The sequence below is a fragment of the Eucyclogobius newberryi genome, unplaced genomic scaffold (assembly GCF_026437365.1).
Source record: "Eucyclogobius newberryi isolate DKJ021-1_F unplaced genomic scaffold, fEucNew1.0.hap1 SCAF_70, whole genome shotgun sequence".
Taxonomy (NCBI): domain Eukaryota; kingdom Metazoa; phylum Chordata; class Actinopteri; order Gobiiformes; family Gobiidae; genus Eucyclogobius; species Eucyclogobius newberryi.
The window spans coordinates 311,333-331,056 of record NW_027316390.1 but is presented as its reverse complement, the minus strand read 5'-3'; the positions used below and the strand labels follow the sequence as shown (position 1 = coordinate 331,056).

The window sequence follows — 19,724 nt, the reverse complement described above, 5'->3', positions numbered from 1 at the left end:
TCAAGCCGGCCCCGACGCAGTCGATCCATGAGACGAAGCACCACCGAGATCCACACGTCCTGGAGCCCAGACCCTCAGTACGAGAGAGAGAGCGTGGAACAGATGCAGAGAGAACTGCAGCTGGAGCACCAGAGCCTGCTGCTGCTGAGCCAGGTACAACACCAGACCCACAACACACAACCAGACACACAACCTGACACACAACACACAACCAGACACACAACCTGACACACAACACATAACCAGACACACAACCTGACACACAACACACAACCAGACACACAACCTGACACACAACACACAACCAGACACACAACCTGACACACAACACACATCCAGACACACAACCTGACACACAACACACAACCAGACACACAACCTGACACACAACACACAACCAGACACACAACCTGACACACAACACACAACCAGACACACAACCTGACACACAACACACAACCAGACACACAACCTGACACACAACACATAACCAGACACACAACCTGACACACAACACACAACCAGACACACAACCTGACACACAACACATAACCAGACACACAACCTGACACACAACACACAACCAGACACACAACCAGACCCACAACACACAACCAGACACACAACCTGACACACAACACACATCCAGACACACAACCTGACACACAACACACAACCAGACACACAACCTGACACACAACACACAACCAGACACACAACCTGACACACAACACATAACCAGACACACAACCTGACACACAACACACAACCAGACCCACAACCTGACACACAACACACAACCAGACACACAACCTGACACACAACACATAACCAGACACACAACCTGACACACAACACACAACCAGACACACAACCTGACACACAGCACATAACCAGACACACAACCTGACACACAACACACAACCAGACACACAACCTGACACACAACACACAACCAGACACACAACCAGACCCACAACACACAACCAGACACACAACCTGACACACAACACACAACCAGACACACAACCTGACACACAACACACATCCAGACACACAACCTGACACACAACACACAACCAGACACGCAACCTGACACACAACACACAACCAGACACACAACCTGACACACAACACACAACCAGACACACAACCTGACCCACAACACACAACCAGACACACAACCTGACACACAACACACAACCAGACACACAACCTGACACACAACACACAACCAGACACACAACCTGACACACAACACACAACCAGACACACAACCTGACCCACAACACACAACCAGACACACAACCTGACACACAACACACAACCAGACACACAACCTGACACACAACACACATCCAGACACACAACCTGACACACAACACACAACCAGACACACAACCTGACACACAACACACAACCTGACACACAACCTGACACACAACACACAACCAGACACACAAACCGACACACAACCAGACACACAACACACAACCAGACACACAACCAGACACACAACACACAACCAGACACACAACCTGACACACAACACACAACCAGGTCTAAACCAGGTCTAAACCAGGACTAAACCAGGTCTAAACCAGGTCCAAACCAGGTCTAAACCAGGTCTAAACCAGGACTAAACCAGGTCTAAACCAGGTCCAAACCAGGTCTAAACCAGGACTAAACCAGGTCTAAACCAGGTCCAAACCAGGTCTAAACCAGGTCCAAACCAGGTCTAAACCAGGTCTAAACCAGGTCTAAACCAGGTCTAAACCAGGTCTAAACCAGGACTAAACCAGGTCTAAACCAGGTCTAAACCAGGTCTAAACCAGGACTAAACCAGGTCTAAACCAGGACTAAACCATCTTTGTGCCTCAGGCTAAGTCTGGGGCTCTGGAGGTGGCTCTGCGTCTGTGTCGTTTCTGCAGCAGCTGTGACGACTTTGAGTCCTGGATGAACGACAAAGAGAACGTCCTGAACACGTTCAACGCTGCTGAAAACCCGGGAGTGATCCAGGCCAAATACGAGGTAAAACCCAGGACTAAACCAGGACTAAACCAGGACTAAACCAGGACTAAACCAGGACTAAACCAGGACTAAACCAGGACTAAACCAGGACTAAACCAGGACTAAACCTTTACAGATGACTTCTGGTTTCTTCTGTTTCAGAATTTCCTGACGGAGCTGGTGAGTGGGTGTGGCCAACTAGATGACATCATGAAGATGGGGGAGGTGCTAATGAAGAGTGACCATAGTAAACAGAGAGAAGTCCAGAGCCGTCAAAAGAGGGTTAACAGCAGGTAGCTGTCACAGTGAAGCACCAGTTCTGAAAATCTGCAAAAAAACTCATGGTTCTTTATAACACTGTCAAAGTCTTGATGTTGATGTATGAGGAGCTCCACTGAGCTCTGAGGAGGTCATGTGGAGGTCATGTGGAGGTTACGTGGAGGTCACGTGGAGGTCATGTGGAGGTCACGTGGAGGTTACGTGGAGGTCACGTGGAGGTCATGTGGAGGTCACGTGGAGGTTACGTGGAGGTCACGTGGAGGTCATGTGGAGGTCACGTGGAGGTTACGTGGAGGTCATGTGGAGGTCAGGTGGAGGTTACGTGGAGGTCAGGTGGAGGTCATGTGGAGGTCATGTGGAGGTCATGTGGAGGTCACGTGGAGGTCACGTGGAGTTCATGTGGAGGTCAGGTGGAGGTCATGTGGAGGTCATGTGGAGGTCATGTGGAGGTCATGTGGAGGTTACGTGGAGGTCACGTGGAGGTCATGTGGAGGTCACGTGGAGGTTACGTGGAGGTCATGTGGAGGTCAGGTGGAGGTTACGTGGAGGTCAGGTGGAGGTCATGTGGAGGTCATGTGGAGGTCACGTGGAGGTCACGTGGAGTTCATGTGGAGGTCAGGTGGAGGTTACGTGGAGGTCATGTGGAGGTCATGTGGAGGTCATGTGGAGGTCACGTGACGGTCACATTGAGGTCATGTGGAGGTCATGTGGAGGTCACGTGGAGGTCATGTTTAGGTCATTTGGAGGTCACGTGGAGGTCACGTGGAGGTCATGTGGAGGTCATGTGGAGGTCATTTGGAGGTCATGTTTAGGTCATTTGGAGGTCACGTGGAGGTCACGTGGAGGTCACGTGGAGGTCATGTGGAGGTCATGTGGAGGTCACATGGAGGGCACGTGGAGGTCATGTGGAGGTTATGTGGAGGTCATGTTTAGGTCATTTGGAGGTCACGTGGAGGTCATGTGGAGGTCATGTGGAGGTCATGTGGAGGTCACATGGAGGTCACGTGGAGGTCATGTGGAGGTTATGTGGAGGTCATGTTTAGGTCATTTGGAGGTCATGTGGAGGTCATGTGGAGGTCACGTGGAGGGCACTGACTGATTCTTTCCAGGTGGGAGCGTCTGCAGCGGCAGAAGGAGGACAAAGGTCGAGAGCTGCTGAGTTCTGCAGATGTGAAGTCTTTTCTCCAGAGCTGTGAGGAGGCCCGAGCTCAGCTTCAGGACCAGCTCCACAGACTGAAAGCAGCGCACGAGGACACGGTGGATTCTGCTCCCGTGGGATCATTTACACTCAAACACGAAGAAGAGGATCAGAACCAGACTTTGAGAGACATCCAGATCCTCCAGGCTAAGATCTCGTACCTGAAGAGCATCGCCAAGATGTAAGTCACACACGCCCAACACACTCTGATCCTCAGCTTTGTGAAGGACACTGAGGACACTTCTGTGTTTCAGGAAGGAGGACTGCAGTCCTGAGGAGAGCGAGGCCATCATGAAGGAGGTGAAGGCTCTGGAGGAGCTGCTGCGACAGGTGAGGAACGCCTCAGGTGATGGACAGACATGTGATGGACAGACATGTGATGGACAAACATGTGATGGACAAACATGTGAGGGACAAACATGTGAAGGACAAACATGTGATGGACAAACATGTGAGGGACAAACATGTGATGGACAGACATGTGATGGAAAGACATGTGATTGACAGACATGTGAGGGACAAACATGTGATGGACACACATGTGATCGACAGACATGTGAGGGACACACATGTGATCGACAGACATGTGAGGGACAGACATGTGAGGGACAAACATGTGATGGACAGACATGTGATGGACAGACATATGATGGACAGACATGTGATGGACAGACATGTGATGGACAGACATATGATGGACAGACATGTGATGGACAGACATGTGATGGACAGACATGTGAGGGACAGACATGTGATGGACAGACATATGATGGACAGACATGTGATGGACAGACATGTGATGGACAGACATGTGATGGACAGACATGTGAGGGACAGACATGTGATGGACAGACATGTGATGGACAGACATGTGAGGGACAGACATGTGATGGACAGACATGTGATGGACAGACATGTGATGGACAGACATGTAAACATGTGATGGACAGACTTGTGGATGTTCTTCAGGTGAAGGGACGAGCGGCCGACAGACAGACTCACCTGGACGGGGCGCGGCGTCTGCACAATTTCCTCTTTCAGTCCAAACAGCTGCAGCTCTGGGCGGAGTCAGCCAGAGACCGCCTCCTGTTGGACGACACTGGCACTGACATCACATCATCACTGGCTCTGATTGGACAGCACCAGGAGCTGAGGGAGGAGCTGGAGCAGCAGCAGCTCAAGCTTCAGGAGCTTCAGGCTGAAGCCAAAGCTCTGCCCACATCTGCAGCTCTGGACGTCCAGGACACTCTGGACTCTCTCCGAGCGGACTGCCTCAAGCTGGACAAGCTGTGGACCAATAGGAAACAGCGTCTAGAGGAAGGGGCGGAGCTTCACAGACTGAACCAGGAAGCAGATCGCATCGAGGCGGCGCTGTCCGGACACGAAGCCCGACTCAGGGTCAAAGATCTGGGGGTGAGAACAAAAGGTCACATATTTGGGACATTTATATCTGAAAATTTACAGAGGAAGTTTAAATCTCTCGATACATTTCTTTGACTTATTAGAGAGAAAAATATTTACAAAGGGGATTTCGGGAAATGTTGTATTTGAGTAAACTGGATCTGAAAGAACATTTAATAGTGCGATAAATGAGGCTCAGAACCTTTCTACCTTTACTCTGTGTTTGACCTTCACTCTGTGTTTGACCTTCACTCTGTATTTGACCTTCACTCTGTGTTTGACCTTCACTCTGTGTTTGACCTTCACTCTGTGTTTGACCTTCACTCGGTGTTTGACCTTCACTCTGTGTTTGACCTTCACTCTGTGTTTGACCTTCACTCTGTGTTTGACCTTCACTCTGTGTTTGACCTTCACTCGGTGTTTGACCTTCACTCGGTGTTTGACCTTCACTCTGTGTTTGACCTTCACTCTGTGTTTGACCTTCACTCTGTGTTTGACCTTCACTCGGTGTTTGACCTTCACTCTGTGTTTGACCTTCACTCGGTGTTTGACCTTCACTCTGTGTTTGACCTTCACTCTGTGTTTGACGTTCACTCTGTGTTTGACCTTCACTCTGTGTTTGACCTTCACTCGGTGTTTGACCTTCACTCTGTATTTGACCTTCACTCTGTGTTTGACCTTCACTCTGTGTTTGACCTTCACTCTGTGTTTGACCTTCACTCGGTGTTTGACCTTCACTCGGTGTTTGACCTTCACTCGGTGTTTGACCTCTGGACTGAGGTCTCATCTGAACTCTGACCTCCAGGACTCGGTGGAGAGTGTGTACAGTCTGCTGCGGAGACACGACGAGCTGGAGGAACTGATCCGAGCGCTGGACCAAAGAGTGGAGCTCTTCAGTGAACGCTGCCATCACCTGGTGGAGCAGCAGCACTACGCCTCCCGACAGTGAGAAGAACAAACTACACCCAAACGACACCCGAACGACACCCAAACTACACTCGGACTACACTCGAACGGCACCAAACGACACCGAACGACACTCGAACGACACCTGAACTACACTCGAACTAAACCCGAACTACACCCGAACGACACTCGAACTACACTCGAACTAAACCCGGACGACACCTGAACTACACTCGAACTAAACCCGAACTACACCCGAACGACACTCGAACTACACTCGAACTAAACCCGGACGACACCTGAACTACACTCGAACTAAACCCGAACGACACCGAACGACACTCGAATGACACTCGGACGACTCAGAACGACACCGAACGGCACCAAACGACACCGAACGACACTCAAACTACACTCGAACTACACCCAAACTACACCTGAACGACACTCGAACTACACTCGGACGACACTGAACGACACCCGAACGACACCGAACAACACTCAAACGACACCGAAAGACACTCGAACGACACTCGAACGACACCCATACTACACTCGAACTACACCCGAACTGCACCTGAACTACACCCGAACTACACCCAAACTACACCCGAACGACACTCCAACGACACCCGAACGACACTCGAACGACACCCGAACGACACCCGAACGACAACCAAACTACACTCGAACGACATCCGAACTACACTCGAACTACACCCGAACTACACCCGAACTACACTCGGACGACACTGAACGACACCATACAACACTCGGACGACTCAGAACGACACACAAACTACACCCAAACGACACTCCAACGACACTCGAACGGCACCAAACGACACCGAACGACACCAGAACTACACTCGAAACTACACCCGAACGACACTCAAACTACACTCGGACGACACTGAACGACACCCGAACGACACTCGAACGACACTGAACATGTTATTGATGTTTTTACCAAGATGCTTGAAGTCGTTTGCTCATGTGGATCATGTTTGTGACAGAAACGCTAAAGAACGTGATGCTGTCCTTGAAGGGCGTGGCTACAGAGGTGTGGGCGTGTCCCTGGAATGTCTTTCTACCGTATGTTAGCTTAGCATTGCTAGGCCAGAGAGGAGAAATGATGTAGCCACTGTTTAAACATTAGGCCACATAATTACAAAGGTAAAAATGTTTACAAGACGAGTCATAAAACAGTGAAATGAACATGAACATTATGTACAGTAAATGTGTCAAATCATCGTTTCCTAAAACCGCAAAGTGTTTTCACTTTTTCATCCAAAAGAAGTCGCTTGATGGAAAAGATTTTTACAACATTCAAACGTGAAGTTTCTCCTTCTGTAGAGACGTCATACATTTCCACATTAGGGTTGTACAATGGACCCTAAACATGGACCGGCCTCCTGCTGGTGCCCGAGTCAGGACTAAACATGGACCGGCCTCCTGCTGGTGCCAGAGTCAGGACTAAACATGGAGCGGCCTCCTGCTGGTGCCAGAGTCAGGACTAAACATGTACCGGCCTCCTGCTGGTGCCCAGAGTCAGGACTAAACATGGACCGGCCTCCTGCTGGTGCCAGAGTCAGGACTAAACATGGACCGGCCTCCTGCTGGTGCCAGAGTCAGGACTAAACATGGACCGGCCTCCTGCTGGTGCCCGAGTCAGGACTAAACATGGACCGGCCTCCTGCTGGTGCCCGAGTCAGGACTAAACATGGACCGGCCTCCTGCTGGTGCCAGAGTCAGGACTAAACATGGACCGGCCTCCTGCTGGTGCCAGAGTCAGGACTAAACATGGACCGGCCTCCTGCTGGTGCCAGAGTCAGGACTAAACATGGACCTCCTGCTCCTCCTTGTGTCCAGCATCAGAGGGCGGGGCAGGAGCGTCCAGAAAGTCCTGAGGAAGGTGAAGGAGAGCAGCGGCGAGAGAAGGGCGGAGCTTCTGCACGCTCAGAAACACCAGGTGAGTTACACTTTACGTAAAGGTGCAGCGCTGTTTCCCTGGTTCACGCGCTCAGTCTGCGTCTGCAGGAGTTCCTGAGAGACGCAGAGGAGCTGCTGCTGTGGATGGACGAGAAGTCCAAAGTGGCAGAAGACGAATCGTATCGAGACCCGACCAACGTCCTGCGCAAACTCAAGAGGCACGAGGCTCTGGAGAAGGAGATGGAGGCCAACAGGGCGCGGCTGGACCAGCTGCTGCAGGTAACGCCGAGTCCTCTCCCCCGCTCAGGCCCGCTCAGGCCCGCTCAGGCCCGCTCAGGCCCGCTCAGGCCCGCTCAGGCCCGCTCAGGCCCGCTCAGGCACGCTCAGGCCCGCTCAGGCCCGCTCAGGCCCGCTCAGGCTCGCTCAGGCCCGCTCAGGCCCGCTCAGGCCCGCTCAGGCCCGCTCAGGCTCGCTCAGGCCCGCTCAGGCCCGCTCAGGCTCGCTCAGGCACGCTCAGGCCCGCTCAGGCCCGCTCAGGCCCGCTCAGGCCCGCTCAGGCACGCTCAGGCACGCTCAGGCACGCTCAGGCCTGACGCTGCAGGATCCTCTGCCCCGCTCAGGCCCTTCACCTTTGGTCATTTTAAATGTGGTTTCAGGTGAGTCTGCAGATCCAGTCTGAGGGTCTTTACAGCGCTCAGAACCTCAGCAGGAAGTCCACTCAGCTGAGCAGCCGCTGGAAGAGACTTCAGGAGCAAATGTGTGAGCGCGGAGACAAACTGAGACAAGCAGGACAACAGGAGCAGCTCATGGACCTGCTGCAGGTGAGAAGCTCTGCAGCGCTCAGGACTTATGTTCCCTTTAGGGTTTTAGTGCTGCTGGAGCGAGTTATATTAATAATATAAATGTTTGTAGGACGCTAAATTGAAGATCGAGGCGATTCAGTGGATGCTGAACAACGGCGCTAAAGGTCACGACCTGCGCTCCAGTCGCCAACTGCTGAAGGTATGAACCATGTGGACATAATGTATATAATGTATATAATGTACATATATAGTGGAACCTGGGATTCAGGAGGAACAGGTTTAGGTCCCGGTGGTGCAACACTGGACCAGCTCTAGACTCTCCACCAGGGGACGCCAGAGCTCATGGGAGTTTGCACAGTCACATGTGCTTTGTGGATCTGGAGAAGACTTTGGACCGTGTCCCTCGGGGTGTCCTTTTGGGGGCTGCTCCGGGAGTACGGGGTCCGGGGCCCTTTGCTCAGGGCTGTCCCTGTCTGACAGGAGCAGGAGCTGTGGTCACTGCAGTGAGTCAGACCTGTTCCCATGAGGGACTCCTCAGGGCTGTGCTTTGTCACCGCTTCTGTTCATAGTTTTTATGGACAGAATTTCTAGGCGCAGTCAGGGGGTGTGGTCAGGGGTCAGAGGGTGTGGTCAGGGGTCGGAAGGTGTGGTCAGGGGTCAGAGGGTGTGGTCAGGGGTCGGAAGGTGTGGTCAGGGGTCGGAGGGTGTGGTCAGGGGTCAGAGGGTGTGGTCAGGGGTCGGAGGGTGTGGTCAGGGGTCAGAGGGTGTGGTCAGGGGTCGGAGGGTGTGGTCAGGGGTCAGAGGGTGTGGTCAGGGGTCGGAGGGTGTGGTCAGGGGTCAGAGGGTGTCCGGTTTGGGGACCACAGGATTCCATCTCTGCTCTTTGCAGACGATGTTGTCCTGATGGCTCCATCAAACCCGGACCTGCAGCTGCACTGGGACGGTTTGAGCCGAGTGTGAAGCGGCTGGGATGAGAATCAGCTCCAAATCAGAGGCCATGGTTCTCGACCGGAAAAAGGTGGCTTGCCCTCTCCAGGTGGGTGGGAGTCCTTGCCCCAAGTGGAGGAGTTCAAGTATCTCGGGGTCTTGTTCACGAGTGAGGGAAGGATGGAGCGTGAGATCGACAGTTGGATCGGTGCAGTCGCTGCATCGACCGTTGTGGTAAAGAGGGAGCTGAGTCCAAAGGCAAAGCTCTGGATTTACCGGTCGGTCTACGTTCTGACCTCACCTATGGTCATGAGCTTTGGGTAGTGACCGAAAGAACAAGATCGCGGATACAAGCGGTCGAAATGAGTTTCCTCCGCCGGGTGGCTGGGCGCTCCCTTAGAGATAAGGTGAGGAGCTCGGCCACACGGGGGGAGCTCGGAGTAGAGCCGCTGCTCCTCCTGGGCGCCTCCCTCGGGAGGTGTTTCAGGCATGTCCCACCGGGAAGAGGCCCCGGGGAAGACCCAGGACACGCTGGAGAGACTATGTCTCTCGGCTGGCCTGGGAACGCCTCGGGATCCCCCCGGAGGAGTTAGAGGAAGTGTCTGGGGAGAAGGAAGTCTGGGAGTCCCTGCTCAGACTGCTGCCCCCGCAACCCGGCCCCGGATAAAGCGGCAGAAGATGGATGGATAATGTACATAATGTATACAATGTATATAATGTACATTATATACATTATATACATGATGTACATTATATACATCATGTACATCATGTATATAATGTACATCATGTACATGATGTACATTATATACATGATGTATATAATGTATATAATGTATATAATGTATATAATAACAGAAGAACATTGTTATATTTCTCTGATAAAATGAGTTTGACTAAAACACATGAAAAGACCTTTTATGACATGAACATGTGAAAAAGACTAAATGACATGATTCTCTTCTGCTCGGTCCTGCCCGGTCCTGCCCGGTCCTGCCCGGTCCTGCCCGGTCCTGCTCGGTCCTGCTCGGTCCTGCCCGGTCCTGCCCGGTCCTGCTCGGTGCTGCTCGGTCCTGCCCGGTCCTGCTCGGTGCTGTTCGGTCCTGCTCGGTCCTGCTCGGTGCTGCTCGGTCCTGCTCGGTGCTGTTGTGCTGCAGGAGCATCAGCAGCTGGAGCGAGAAGCTGCAGAACTGGCAGAGAAGATGAACTCCATCGTGGGGCGGGTCAAGCGCCTGGCGTCCAATCACTTTGACTCCCAGAGGCTCCTGAAGAACACGGACACCTACCTCGCTCTGTACGCGCGCTCACTCTGCACCTGCTCTTCGTCTTCGTCTTCGTCTTTGTCTTTGTCTTTGTGTGCTGGATGTCGCTCAGCCGTTGTTTCGTTGCGTGTCGTGGTGGGCGGTTGCCGGGCGGTTGCTGGGCGGTTACCGGGCGGTTGCCGGGCGGTTGCTGGGCGGTTGCCGGGCAGCGCTCACAGCGCAGCAGCTAATGGAAGCGTCCAGCCGTCAGTCTAAGTGACTCTTTTATGGCTCTGAGCAAAACGCTTCAAACTGTGAAAAATAATAACCATAAGCACTTTCCACATTTATAATGCTGGAGTCTGGACACCGTTTATGCACAATAAAGAGGCCCCTACGGGGCCCTGTGCGGGCCCTACGGGGCCCTGTGTATATATTTATATAAGTCTGTCAGAGAAAACAAGGACGTTCTGTCACTTTAAAGTTTGATCTTGTGAAATTCAATCATTTTTCCAAATGTTGATGTAGAAAAATGACATTTCACTGGAAAAACATGAGAAAATCATCAAATGTGAAAAATCCAGAAGGTTTCATGTTTTTAAAAGAGTTTGGAGCCTGTTTGTGGCCTAGTGCACAGCACACGTGCTCCCGCAGCCGCCTCGTGCTCCTGCAGCCGCCTCGTGCAGCCGCCTCGTGCTCCCGCGGCCGCCTCGTGCAGCCGCCTCGCGCTCCTGCAGCCGCCTCGTGCAGCCGCCTCGCGCTCCTGCAGCCGCCTCGCGCTCCTGCAGCCGCCTCGTGCTCCTGCAGCCGCCTCGTGCTCCTGCAGCCGCCTCGTGCAGCCGCCTCGCGCTCCTGCAGCCGCCTCGTGCAGCCGCCTCGCGCTCCTGCAGCCGCCTCGTGCAGCCGCCTCGCGCTCCTGCAGCCGCCTCGCGCTCCTGCAGCCGCCTCGTGCAGCCGCCTCGCGCTCCTGCAGCCACCTCGTGCTCCTGCAGCCGCCTCGCGCTCCTGCAGCCGCCTCGTGCAGCCGCCTCGTGCTCCTGCAGCCGCCTCGTGCTCCTGCAGCCGCCTCGCGCTCCTGCAGCCGCCTCGCGCTCCTGCAGCCGCCTCGTGCAGCAGCCTCGTGCTCCTGCAGCCGCCTCGCGCTCCCGCGGCCGCCTCGTGCTCCTTCAGCCGCCTCCTGCAGCCGCCTCGCGCTCCTGCAGCCGCCTCGTGCAGCCGCCTCGCGCTCCTGCAGCCGCCTCGTGCTCCTGCAGCCGCCTCGTGCAGCCGCCTCGCGCTCCTGCAGCCGCCTCGTGCTCCTGCAGCCGCCTCGCGCTCCTGCAGCCGCCTCGTGCAGCCGCCTCGTGCTCCTGCAGCCGCCTCGTGCAGCCGCCTCGTGCTCCTGCAGCCGCCTCCTGCAGCCGCCTCGCGCTCCTGCAGCCGCCTCGCGCTCCTGAATCCGCCTCGTGCAGCCGCCTCGTGCTCCTGCAGCCGCCTCGCGCTCCTGCAGCCGCCTCGCGCTCCTGCAGCCGCCTCGCGCTCCTGCAGCCGCCTCGCGCTCCTGCAGCCGCCTCGCGCTCCTGCAGCCGCCTCGCGCTCCTGCAGCCGCCTCGCGCTCCTGCAGCCGCCTCGCGCTCCTGCAGCCGCCTCGTGCAGCCGCCTCGCGCTCCTGCAGCCGCCTCGTGCTCCTGCAGCCGCCTCGTGCAGCCGCCTCGCGCTCCTGCAGCCGCCTCGTGCTCCTGCAGCCGCCTTGCGCTCCTGCAGCCGCCTCGTGCAGCCGCCTCGTGCTCCTGCAGCCGCCTCGTGCAGCCGCCTCGTGCTCCTGCAGCCGCCTCGTGCAGCCGCCTCGTGCTCCTGCAGCCGCCTCGTGCAGCCGCCTCGTGCTCCTGCAGCCGCCTCCTGCAGCCGCCTCGCGCTCCTGCAGCCGCCTCGCGCTCCTGAATCCGCCTCGTGCAGCCGCCTCGTGCTCCTGCAGCCGCCTCGCGCTCCTGCAGCCGCCTCGCGCTCCTGCAGCCGCCTCGCGCTCCTGCAGCCGCCTCGCGCTCCTGCAGCCGCCTCGCGCTCCTGCAGCCGCCTCGCGCTCCTGCAGCCGCCTCGCGCTCCTGCAGCCGCCTCCTGCAGCCGCCTCGCGCTCCTGCAGCCGCCTCGCGCTCCTGCAGCCGCCTCGCGCTCCTGCAGCCGCCTCGTGAAGCCGCCTCGCGCTCCTGCAGCCGCCTCGCGCTCCCGCGGCCGCCTCGTGCTCCTGCAGCCGCCTCGCGCTCCTGCAGCCGCCTCGTGCAGCCGCCTCGTGCTCCTGCAGCCGCCTCGTGCTCCTGCAGCCGCCTCCTGCAGCCGCCTCGCGCTCCTGCAGCCGCCTCGTGCAGCCGCCTCGTGGTCCTGCAGCCGCCTCGTGCAGCCGCCTCGCGCTCCTGCAGCCGCCTCGTGCAGCCGCCTCGCGCTCCTGCAGCCGCCTCGTGCTCCTGCAGCCGCCTCGTGCAGCCGCCTCGCGCTCCTGCAGCCGCCTCGTGCTCCTGCAGCCGCCTCGTGCTCCTGCAGCCGCCTCGTGCTCCTGCAGCCGCCTCGTGCAGCCGCCTCGTGCTCCTGCAGCCGCCTCGCGCTCCTGCAGCCGCCTCGTGCTCCTGCAGCCGCCTCGTGCTCCTGCAGCCGCCTCCTGCAGCCGCCTCGCGCTCCTGCAGCCGCCTCGTGCTCCTGCAGCCGCCTCGTGCTCCTGCTGCCGCCTCGTGCTCCTGCAGCCGCCTCACGCTCCTGCAGCCGCCTCGTGCTCCCGCGGCCGCCTCGTGCTCCTGCAGCCGCCTCCTGCAGCCGCCTCGCGCTCCTGCAGCCGCCTCGCGCTCCTGCAGCCGCCTCGTGCAGCCGCCTCGTGCTCCTGCAGCCGCCTCGCGCTCCCGCGGCCGCCTCGTGCTCCTGCAGCCGCCTCCTGCAGCCGCCTCGCGCTCCTGCAGCCGCCTCGCGCTCCTGCAGCCGCCTCGCGCTCCTGCAGCCGCCTCGTGCAGCCGCCTCGCGCTCCTGCAGCTGCCTCGCGCTCCCGCGGCCGCCTCGTGCTCCTGCAGCCGCCTCCTGCAGCCGCCTCGCGCTCCTGCAGCCGCCTCGTTCAGCCGCCTCGTGCTCCTGCAGCCGCCTCGCGCTCCCGCGGCCGCCTCGTGCTCCTGCAGCCGCCTCCTGCAGCCGCCTCGCGCTCCTGGAGCCGCCTCGTGCAGCCACCTCGTGCTCCTGCAGCCGCCTCGTGCAGCCGCCTCGTGCTCCTGCAGCCGCCTCGTGCAGCCGCCTCGCGCTCCTGCAGCCGCCTCGTGCAGCCGCCTCGCGCTCCTGCAGCCGCCTCGTGCTCCTGCAGCCGCCTCTTGCAGCCGCCTCGTGCTCCTGCAGCCGCCTCGTGCAGCCGCCTCGCGCTCCTGCAGCCGCCTCGTGCTCCTGCAGCCGCCTCGTGCAGCCGCCTCGCGCTCCTGCAGCCGCCTCGTGCTCCTGCAGCCGCCTCGTGCAGCCGCCTCGTGCTCCTGCAGCCGCCTCGTGCAGCCGCCTCGTGCTCCTGCAGCCGCCTCGTGCTCCTGCTGCCGCCTCGCGCTCCTGCAGCCGCCTCCTGCAGCCGCCTCGTGCTCCTGCAGCCGCCTCGTGCGACTGCAGCCGCCTCGTGCTCCTGCTGCCGCCTCGCGCTCCTGGAGCCGCCTCGTGCAGCCACCTCGTGCTCCTGCAGCCGCCTCGTGCAGCCGCCTCGTGCTCCTGCAGCCGCCTCGTGCAGCCGCCTCGCGCTCCTGCAGCCGCCACGTGCTCCTGCAGCCGCCTCGTGCGACTGCAGCCGCCTCGTGCTCCTGCTGCCGCCTCGCGCTCCTGGAGCCGCCTCGTGCAGCCACCTCGTGCTCCTGCAGCCGCCTCGTGCAGCCGCCTCGTGCTCCTGCAGCCGCCACGTGCTCCTGCAGCCGCCTCGCGCTCCTGCATGTTCTGAACCCTGTGACGGTCTGGTTGCAGGTTCAAGTCTCTGCAGAAGCCTCTGGACGTGCGGCGCTCGGAGCTGGAGGCCTCAGTTCTTCTGTTCGAGTTCCACCACGACGTGGACCTGGAACTGAGCTGGATCTGCGAGAAACTGGCCCCGTGTGGAACCGAGAGGGGCCCCGAGAAGTCCCTGAGCGCGGCCCTCAGCCTCGCGCACAAGCACAAGGTAAATGGCCCTCAGCCTCACGCACAAGCACGAGGTAAAGGGCCCTCAGCCTCACGCACAAGCACGAGGTAAAGGGCCCTCAGCCTCACGCACAAGCACGAGGTAAAGGGCCCTCAGCCTCACGCACAAGCACGAGGTAAAGGGCCCTCAGCCTCACGCACAAGCACGAGGTAAAGGGCCCTCAGCCTCACGCACAAGCACAAGGTAAAGGGCCCTCAGCCTCACTCAGTGCCCGTGTGCACCACCATTCTGCTCACGAGGTCTGAAGTCGGTTGATTTTTGGTTTGTAACGTTTCTTTCTCTCTTGTTTCAGGAGCTTCAGGTCGAGATAAACGCTCACAACAAACACCTGAACTCTGTCCTGAAAAAAGGGAGGAGTCTCGCTAAATCTAACCAATCAGACGCAGCCGTCATTCGAGAAAGGTTCTTCTGCTTTTCCATCTTTATCATCGTCTTCTTCCTGGTTTGTGTCTGACTCTGACGTTCTGAAGGTGCGACCACCTGACCACCGAGTGGGAGGAGCTAGAAGAGGCCTGCAGGAGGAGAACGGATCACCTGACCAGAACTGTGACTCTGGAACAGGTCTGTACCAGAACTGTGACTCCAGAACAGGTCTGTACCAGAACTGTGACTCTGGAACAGGTCTGTACCAGAACTGTGACTCCAGAACAGGTCTGTACCAGAACTGTGACTCAGGTCTGTACCAGAACTGTGACTCTGGAACAGGTCTGTACCAGAACTGTGACTCTAGAGCAGGTCTGTACCAGAACTGTGACTCTAGAGCAGGTCTGTACCAGAACTGTGACTCAGGTCTCTACCAGAACTGTGACTCTGGAACAGGTCTGTACCAGAACTGTGACTCCAGAACAGGTCTGTACCAGAACTGTGACTCTAGAGCAGGTCTGTACCAGAACTGTGACTCTAGAGCAGGTCTGTACCAGAACTGTGACTCAGGTCTCTACCAGAACTGTGACTCTGGAACAGGTCTGTACCAGAACTGTGACTCCAGAACAGGTCTGTACCAGAACTGTGACTCAGGTCTGTACCAGAACTGTGACTCTGGAACAGGTCTGTACCAGAACTGTGACTCTAGAGCAGGTCTGTACCAGAACTGTGACTCTAGAGCAGGTCTGTACCAGAACTGTGACTCAGGTCTGTACCAGAGCTGTGACTCTGGAACAGGTCTGTACCAGAACTGTGACTCCAGAACAGGTCTGTACCAGAACTGTGACTCAGGTCTGTACCAGAACTGTGACTCTGGAACAGGTCTGTACCAGAACTGTGACTCTAGAGCAGGTCTGTACCAGAACTGTGACTCTAGAGCAGGTCTGTACCAGAACTGTGACTCAGGTCTGTACCAGAACTGTGACTCTAGAGCAGGTCTGTACCAGAACCGTGACTATAGAGCAGGTCTGTACCAGAACTGTGACTCTAGAGCAGGTCTGTACCAGAACTGTGACTCAGGTCTGTACCAGAACTGTGACTCTAGAACAGGTCTGTACCAGAACTGTGACTCAGGTCTCTACCAGAACTGTGACTCTGGAACAGGTCTGTACCAGAACTGTGACTCCAGAACAGGTCTGTACCAGAACTGTGACTCAGGTCTGTACCAGAACTGTGACTCTGGAACAGGTCTGTACCAGAACTGTGACTCTAGAGCAGGTCTGTACCAGAACTGTGACTCTAGAGCAGGTCTGTACCAGAACTGTGACTCAGGTCTCTACCAGAACTGTGACTCTGGAACAGGTCTGTACCAGAACTGTGACTCCAGAACAGGTCTGTACCAGAACTGTGACTCAGGTCTGTACCAGAACTGTGACTCTGGAACAGGTCTGTACCAGAACTGTGACTCCAGAACAGGTCTGTACCAGAACTGTGACTCAGGTCTGTACCAGAACTGTGACTCTAGAACAGGTCTGTACCAGAACTGTGACTCTAGAGCAGGTCTGTACCAGAACTGTGACTCTAGAGCAGGTCTGTACCAGAACTGTGACTCAGGTCTCTACCAGAACTGTGACTCTGGAACAGGTCTGTACCAGAACTGTGACTCCAGAACAGGTCTGTACCAGAACTGTGACTCAGGTCTGTACCAGAACTGTGACTCTGGAACAGGTCTGTACCAGAACTGTGACTCCAGAACAGGTCTGTACCAGAACTGTGACTCAGGTCTGTACCAGAACTGTGACTCTGGAACAGGTCTGTACCAGAACTGTGACTCTAGAGCAGGTCTGTACCAGAACTGTGACTCTAGAGCAGGTCTGTACCAGAACTGTGACTCAGGTCTGTACCAGAACTGTGACTCTGGAACAGGTCTGTACCAGAACTGTGACTCCAGAACAGGTCTGTACCAGAACTGTGACTCAGGTCTGTACCAGAACTGTGACTCTGGAACAGGTCTGTACCAGAACTGTGACTCTAGAGCAGGTCTGTACCAGAACTGTGACTCTAGAGCAGGTCTGTACCAGAACTGTGACTCAGGTCTCTACCAGAACTGTGACTCTGGAACAGGTCTGTACCAGAACTGTGACTCCAGAACAGGTCTGTACCAGAACTGTGACTCTGGAACAGGTCTGTACCAGAACTGTGACTCCAGAACAGGTCTGTACCAGAACTGTGACTCAGGTCTGTACCAGAACTGTGACTCTGGAACAGGTCTGTACCAGAACTGTGACTCTAGAGCAGGTCTGTACCAGAACTGTGACTCTAGAGCAGGTCTGTACCAGAACTGTGACTCAGGTCTGTACCAGAACTGTGACTCTGGAACAGGTCTGTACCAGAACTGTGACTCCAGAACAGGTCTGTACCAGAACTGTGACTCAGGTCTGTACCAGAACTGTGACTCTGGAACAGGTCTGTACCAGAACTGTGACTCTAGAGCAGGTCTGTACCAGAACTGTGACTCTAGAGCAGGTCTGTACCAGAACTGTGACTCAGGTCTGTACCAGAACTGTGACTCTAGAGCAGGTCTGTACCAGAACCGTGACTATAGAGCAGGTCTGTACCAGAACTGTGACTCTAGAGCAGGTCTGTACCAGAACTGTGACTCAGGTCTGTACCAGAACTGTGACTCTAGAACAGGTCTGTACCAGAACTGTGATCCAGGTCTCTACCAGAACTGTGACTCTGGAACAGGTCTGTACCAGAACTGTGACTCCAGAACAGGTCTGTACCAGAACTGTGACTCAGGTCTGTACCAGAACTGTGACTCTGGAACAGGTCTGTACCAGAACTGTGACTCCAGAACAGGTCTGTACCAGAACTGTGACTCAGGTCTGTACCAGAACTGTGACTCTGGAACAGGTCTGTACCAGAACTGTGACTCTAGAGCAGGTCTGTACCAGAACTGTGACTCTAGAGCAGGTCTGTACCAGAACTGTGACTCAGGTCTGTACCAGAACTGTGACTCTGGAACAGGTCTGTACCAGAACTGTGACTCCAGAACAGGTCTGTACCAGAACTGTGACTCAGGTCTGTACCAGAACTGTGACTCTGGAACAGGTCTGTACCAGAATTGTGACTCTAGAGCAGGTCTGTACCAGAACTGTGACTCTAGAGCAGGTCTGTACCAGAACTGTGACTCAGGTCTGTACCAGAACTGTGACTCTAGAGCAGGTCTGTACCAGAACCGTGACTCTAGAGCAGGTCTGTACCAGAACTGTGACTCTAGAGCAGGTCTGTACCAGAACTGTGACTCAGGTCTGTACCAGAACTGTGACTCTAGAACAGGTCTGTACCAGAACTGTGACTCAGGTCTGTACCAGAACTGTGACTCTAGAGCAGGTCTGTACCAGAACTGTGACTCTAGAACAGGTCTGTACCAGAACTGTGACTCTAGAGCAGGTCTGTACCAGAACCGTGACTCTAGAGCAGGTCTGTACCAGAACCGTGACTCTAGAGCAGGTCTGTACCAGAACCGTGACTCTAGAGCAGGTCTGTACCAGAACTGTGACTCTAGAGCAGGTCTGTACCAGAACTGTGACTCCAGAACAGGTCTGTACCAGAACTGTGACTCAGGTCTGTACCAGAACTGTGACTCTAGAGCAGGTCTGTACCAGAACTGTGACTCCAGAACAGGTCTGTACCAGAACTGTGACTCCAGAACAGGTCTGTACCAGAACTGTGACTCAGGTCTGTACCAGAACTGTGACTCTAGAACAGGTCTGTACCAGAACTGTGACTCCAGAACAGGTCTGTACCAGAACTGTGACTCCAGAACAGGTCTGTACCAGAACTGTGACTCTAGAGCAGGTCTGTACCAGAACCGTGACTCTAGAGCAGGTCTGTACCAGAACTGTGACTCAGGTCTCTACCAGAACTGTGACTCTAGAACAGGTCTGTACCAGAACCGTGACTCCAGAGCAGGTCTGTACCAGAACTGTGACTCTAGTATAGTTTTCTCAGAGGTCGTGTCTTTCTGTTATTTCTGGTTTCCTTCGGCAGCTGCTTTTGGACTGCTCGGAGCTGGAGTCCAGACTCACTGAAGCTCTCAGTTTAGTGACGAATGAAGACTACGGGAAAGACTCAGGAGCCACTCAGAGCCTCATCTCCAAACACCAGGTCTGTAGCACCATGTGTCTCCTTCTGGAAAGGGCTGGACATCAGTTTGTCTTGTCCGTGTCTCCTCAGGTGCTTCTGGGACGTGTGGAGCAGCTTCAGACTGAGGTGGAGGCTCTGGAGCAGCAGATACAGAAGGTCCAGAGGAAGTGGAGTCTGGAAGAGCTGAACCGGAGCTTCAGCCACCTGGAGAACCTCAACCAGCAACTACAGCACCAGACACAGAGCAGGTAAGACTAAAGACCAGACCCAGACCCAGACCAGATGCAGTCGCCGTATTGGACCAAAAGGCAAAGCTCTGGATTTGTCGCTCAATCTAGGCTCGACTCTATAAATCTGTAAAT

General features: G+C 56.0%; 1 protein-coding gene across 1 annotated transcript in view; it reads left to right on the top strand.

The window, feature by feature from the left end:
• sptbn5 (spectrin, beta, non-erythrocytic 5) overlaps positions 1 to 19,724 on the top strand; it is a 154,430-nt gene that overhangs the window by 73,470 nt on the left and 61,236 nt on the right. Inside the window, 17 exon segments of the mRNA XM_072436122.1 lie at positions 2 to 153; positions 1,882 to 2,031; positions 2,173 to 2,303; positions 3,399 to 3,668; positions 3,742 to 3,817; positions 4,457 to 4,900; positions 5,694 to 5,833; positions 7,667 to 7,766; positions 7,835 to 8,005; positions 8,383 to 8,547; positions 8,639 to 8,728; positions 10,614 to 10,750; positions 14,637 to 14,826; positions 15,140 to 15,249; positions 15,318 to 15,408; positions 19,267 to 19,383; positions 19,453 to 19,610. Of these exon segments, the coding sequence (XP_072292223.1) occupies positions 2 to 153; positions 1,882 to 2,031; positions 2,173 to 2,303; positions 3,399 to 3,668; positions 3,742 to 3,817; positions 4,457 to 4,900; positions 5,694 to 5,833; positions 7,667 to 7,766; positions 7,835 to 8,005; positions 8,383 to 8,547; positions 8,639 to 8,728; positions 10,614 to 10,750; positions 14,637 to 14,826; positions 15,140 to 15,249; positions 15,318 to 15,408; positions 19,267 to 19,383; positions 19,453 to 19,610 (2,692 nt within the window).